We start from the raw sequence: 4,915 nt of genomic DNA, 5'->3' as shown, positions 1-4,915 counted from the left end.
GGGAAGCTGCAGCAGAGGCCGCAGCCCCGCCCCCCGGCAAGGCCCCGCCCCCCGGGAGCACAGCAGAGGCCGCAGCCCCGCCCCCCGGGAGCACAGCAGAGGCCGCAGCCCCGCCCCCCGGCACAGGCCCCGCCCCCGGGAGCACAGCAGAGGCCGCAGCCCCGCCCCCCGGGAGCACAGCAGAGGCCCCAGCCCCGTCCCCCGGCACAGGCCCCGCCCCCGAGAGCACAGCAGAGGCCGCAGCCCCGCCCCCCCGGCACAGGCCCTGCCCCCGGCAGCGCAGCAGAGGCCCCAACCCCATCCCCCGGGAGCACAGCAGAGGCCCCAGCCCCGCCCCCCGGCACAGGCCCCGCCCCCCGGGAGCACAGCAGAGGCCGCAGCCCCGCCCCCCGGGAGCACAGCAGAGGCCCCAGCCCCGTCCCCCGGCACAGGCCCCGCCCCCGAGAGCACAGCAGAGGCCGCAGCCCCGCCCCCCTGGCACAGGCCCCGCCCCCGGCAGCGCAGCAGAGGCCCCAACCCCATCCCCCGGGAGCACAGCAGAGGCCCCAGCCCCGCCCCCCGGCACAGGCCCCGCCCCCGAGAGCACAGCAGAGGCCGCAGCCCCGCCCCCCGGCACAGGCCCCGCCCCCCGGCACAGGCCCTGCCCCCCGGGAAGCACAGCAGAGGCCCCAGCCCCGCCCCCCGGCACAGGCCCCGCCCCCCGGGAAGCACAGCAGTGGCCGCAGCCCCGCCCCCCCGGCACAGGCCCCGCCCCCCGGGAGCACAGCAGAGGCCGCAGCCCCCCCCTCGCACAGGCCCCGCCCCCCGGAAAGCAGAGCAGAGGCTCCAGCCCCGCCCCCCCGGCACAGGCTCCGCGACCCTCGCGTCCCGGGGTCCCGAGGTCCCGACTGCGCAGACGCCGACAGCGGCGGGGGCGGGGCTAGCACTGACATCGCCGGAACCCCAGCGCCGCGGCCCGGGTTCCCCCACTTCCGCCGGGACTCTCCGGGAGCGGACCCGCGCCAACGTCACTTCCGGCCCGGTGGGTGCACCGCGGCGCCGAGGTCGCGGTGGAGCCTGGGCGGCCGGTCGCGCGCGGCCATGTGGCGGCTGCTGGCTCGGGCCGGGGCGCCGCTCCTGCGGGCGCGGACGTCAGGTCAGGAGCCCGCGGCGCCAGCAGCCCTCCCGTCCTCCCCGCCCGCCCCGCGGAGGCTCCGCTGGCGCTTGGCCTCCCCGCTCCCGCCACCGCGGGGACTGGTGCCGGAGGGGCGCTGCCGGGCGGTGGGGGAGGGGCGGGGGTCGGTGGGGAGGGGCGCGGGGGGTCGTTGGGGGAGGGGCGCGGGGGTCGGTGGAAGGGGTGCGGGGCGCAGGGGTCGTGGGGGGAGGGGTCGGGCGTCCACGGGGATGTGCCCCCCTCCCCTCCCCCGTCTGCCCCCGTCTGCCCCGGTCTGCCCCGGCCTGCCCCGGCTGCGCTGCGGTCTCTCGTGCCCCGCCCGTGGCCGCCGAGTCTCACTGCCTTTCCCTCTAGGTCCCCGGGCCGCCCCGCCCGCCCGCGCTGGGCTGAAGACGCTGCTCCCGGTGCCGACCTTCGAGGGTGAGAGCTGGGGCCCGGGTGTGTCCCCGTGTCTGGGCGGGACCCGCAGGCGGGCGCCCTGGCGCGGTGCCCCCGGCAGCCCAGGGCAGAGCCGCCCAGCCCAGGCAGGCCGTGCGGGCCGCGGTGAGCCAGGAGGCGCTGTCGGGCCGGGAAGCGCGAGGAGCCGGCGCCGAGGAGCCGGAGCCCCACGACCCCGCGCCTGCACGGAGCCGAGGCCCCTTGCGGGCTGCAGCCCTGATGTCCTCCCCCCAGGCCGGCGAGCCCCGCAGGCGCCCTGGAACCAGAAGCGGAGGCGCTGACCCGCGGGAGGGATGGCGACGTTCAGATAAGCCACACTTGGACGTGTCTTTGATGGATTGGAAATCTTAAAGAAAGAAACCAACCCCGGCAGTGTGGGCCTCTGAGGGGTTTTATCTTAGACACCAGGTGAAGGTGCGGGTCCTGCAAGTGCCAGTGGGCGGGGGTGGAGAAGCGTCACTGCAGGCCTCGGGCTGCCTGGGGAAGCCGCAGGGGCGCAGGGGGCAGTTGCTGTGCCCCCGAGCGCGGTCCCAATGGGGTGTTGGACTCGGTGGTGCAGCCCTGCCTGCCTTACCTGAGACACACCTTAGGTGACCTAGGAGGTAACAGGTGTTTTCCCCAAGCGGTCAGAGGCCTGTGTGGCCTGCGCTTCAGCCCCACCCCCCACCCCGCCCGCCCTCAGGTGTCGCGCACGGCGAAGTGCACAGGTGTGGGCATGAAGGGCCCCGTGCAGACCCAGCAGGCGTCCTCCCGAGAACGCGGGGAGCAGAGAACTTAGGGATTCAGGTCCCCTGCAGGGTGCTCCACGCGCCGCTGACGTCCACAGGGCCTGCGTGGCTGTGCCGTTGTCCCTGGGCGGCCTGGACCACCTGAGCAAAGGTCTCTAGGCCTCAGGTTCCTCTTTTATAAAACGGAGATTTCAAGTAGAACCTGCCTGACGGCGGCGACAGGGGTATGTTTGTGCGTTCACTTTGCGGTAACTGAGCTGCACGGTTATCCGGCCGTGTGGTCACGGGTGTTACACTCTAAGAAGTTCAGCATTCTAGACCAGGGAAGCGCTAAAAAATGACCAGGGCTGTGAAGTTATCTTAAAGATAAAACAAGATGCTGCACATAAAGCGTTCAGCCCAACGTCTAGCACTTGCTAAACATAAAAATAATTTAGCAGGTGTTCTCTGGGACAGTCTCAGTCTCTGCCTTCCAGACGGTCTCGTCTAGCGTTAGAGGGAGGTTCCTTTGAGGGCCAAGACTCTGCACGGGGGTCACTGTGGGTCTCACCTGTTGTTCGCTGTATCCCATTAACACTTGTTATAACCAGATTCCACTGTCCATAAAAAAACATCCACGGGAAAAACCTTTTAAGCATTTGAGTTTTTTGTTTTTTTCCAGTGGGAACTTCAAGACTTTGATTTGACTGATGAGAGTCTTGTAGGAAGAAAATGGGTCCTTTGAGATGTGTGGTTGTCCTGACTCTTGGTTGTCTGTGCTCCTTTTAGATGTTTCCATTCCGGAGAAGCCCAAGCTTAGATTTGTGGAAAGGGTACCACTCGTGCCAAAAGTGAGGAGAGAACCTAAGAACTTGAGCGACATCCGGGGACCTTCTACGGAAGCCACTGAGTTCACGGAGGGCAACTTTGCAATCTTGGTAAGTGACGTCAGAGTCCTGCTGCTCCGGGAGGGAGGCCGGCGGGTTGCCAAGTGTCCTGCTCGTGAGTTAATTCCCTCCCTCCACGGGTTGCACCGTTTGCTTTTCAAGCTGGTGTGCACTTCCCAGTCAGCGTCTGAGTCCTAGGTCTCGCTTTTACATGTTGCGTGAAAATAACGTAAAGACGGAAGCTACCTCGCTGGTGGTCCCTATGAGATCCTCTCAGACTTCTGGTAAAAATAAAACTACCCATGGCTCAGGAGGCGGCCAGCGGTCTTCCTTCCTCGGAGTAGCTTCCTGAGGACTTGATGTCAGTCGCTGCACAGGTGGGTGTGGACCCAGCGGCTTTCCCATCAGGCAGCCCGAGGGACAATGTACAGTCCTTCCACAGCCTGATCAGCCCGACAGGTCCACACCCAGCCCCCCCACCCAGCTGCTCCAGCCTCTCCGGCTTCTCCCAGGCTCAGGTCCCCCCCCCCCCCCCGCCGACTCCAGCCTCTCCGGCTTCTGCTCAGACTCCCCAAGCCATTCCTCTGTAACTGTTGTCCGTTTCCCTTGGCTAATTCCTACCATTCTGGTCTGTTTTAAATATCACCTGCTCCATTGAAATGGGTCCACCTTGTTTTCATTTACTAGCACACCCTAGGTTTTTACTCCAGGGTACTTATTAGGACTTTTATTTTTATGTATGTAATTAAAGCCACAGTTACTATAAAAGAGCCCATAAAAGATAACTAAGTTCCCGTATGTTTCTAATTCTTTCATCCACTTTTAGGCGCTGGGTGGTGGTTACCTCCATTGGGGCCATTTTGAAATGATGCGCCTGACAATCAACCGCTCCATGGACCCCAAGAACATGTTTGCTTTATGGAGAGTACCGGCCCCTTTCAAGCCCATTACCCGCAAGGGTGTGGGACAGCGCATGGGGGGTGGCAAAGGTGCCATTGATCACTACGTGACCCCCGTGAAGGCTGGCCGTCTCATAGTAGAGTTGGGCGGGCGTTGTGAATTCAAGGAGGTACAAGGTTTCCTCGACCAGGTTGCCCACAAGTTGCCGTTCACAGCGAAGGCCGTGAGCCGAGAGACTCTAGAGAAGATGCGGAGAGATCAGGAGGAGCGAGAACAGAACAACCAAAACCCCTGGACCTTTGAGCGCATAGTCACCGCCAACATGCTGGGGATTCGGAAATACCTGAGCCCGTACGACTTGACCCAGAAGGGGCGGTACTGGGGCAAGTTCTACATGCCTGAGCGAGTGTAGGGAGGATGGGAGACGGAGGTGGACAAAGGCCACGGAGAGAAAGGACCTACCCTTTCAGTCTCGGGGGCTCCGACAGCTAACTGAGGAGCAGTGGATGAGTAAGTGGCTTCTGGAAAATGGTACCACATCTCTTGTTTTAAGGGCATCTTATTTACATTAAATAAAGGTTGAATGTCCCCTCAGAGTATAACTTCTCGTTGGTCCCTCCTGGCCCTTACATGGTCACAAAGCTGGCTTCACCGACCGTCAGGGGTCCAGTTCTCCCCAGCTGTCAGGTCAAGGTCTTCAGGGTCTCCCGCCTTGGGGTAAGATGGATTTAGTATCTGCACGGGGTTTCCTGCTGTCAGTCGGCCTCACATGGCTTCACTTGTACCAGACCTCTACGTTAGTACCTGTTCTCCAGCTGAAGGAAACTGAA

The 4,915-nt window shown here is 64.1% G+C and overlaps 1 protein-coding gene across 1 annotated transcript; it reads left to right on the top strand.

The window, feature by feature from the left end:
• Positions 1–1,013: 1,013 nt before the first annotated feature.
• MRPL16 (mitochondrial ribosomal protein L16) lies at positions 1,014–4,687 on the top strand. The gene is made up of 4 exons (XM_025459845.3): positions 1,014–1,135; positions 1,508–1,573; positions 3,088–3,236; positions 4,012–4,687. Exons 1-4 carry the CDS (start codon positions 1,081–1,083, stop codon positions 4,495–4,497), a joined length of 756 nt encoding a protein of 251 aa, XP_025315630.1. The 5' UTR covers positions 1,014–1,080; the 3' UTR covers positions 4,498–4,687.
• The last annotated feature ends 228 nt before the right edge of the window (positions 4,688–4,915 follow it).

Source organism: Canis lupus, chromosome 21 (assembly GCF_003254725.2).
Source record: "Canis lupus dingo isolate Sandy chromosome 21, ASM325472v2, whole genome shotgun sequence".
Taxonomy (NCBI): Eukaryota; Metazoa; Chordata; class Mammalia; order Carnivora; family Canidae; genus Canis; species Canis lupus.
The sequence above is the reverse complement of the archived record's forward strand: the minus strand, read 5'-3'. Positions and strand labels throughout refer to the sequence as shown.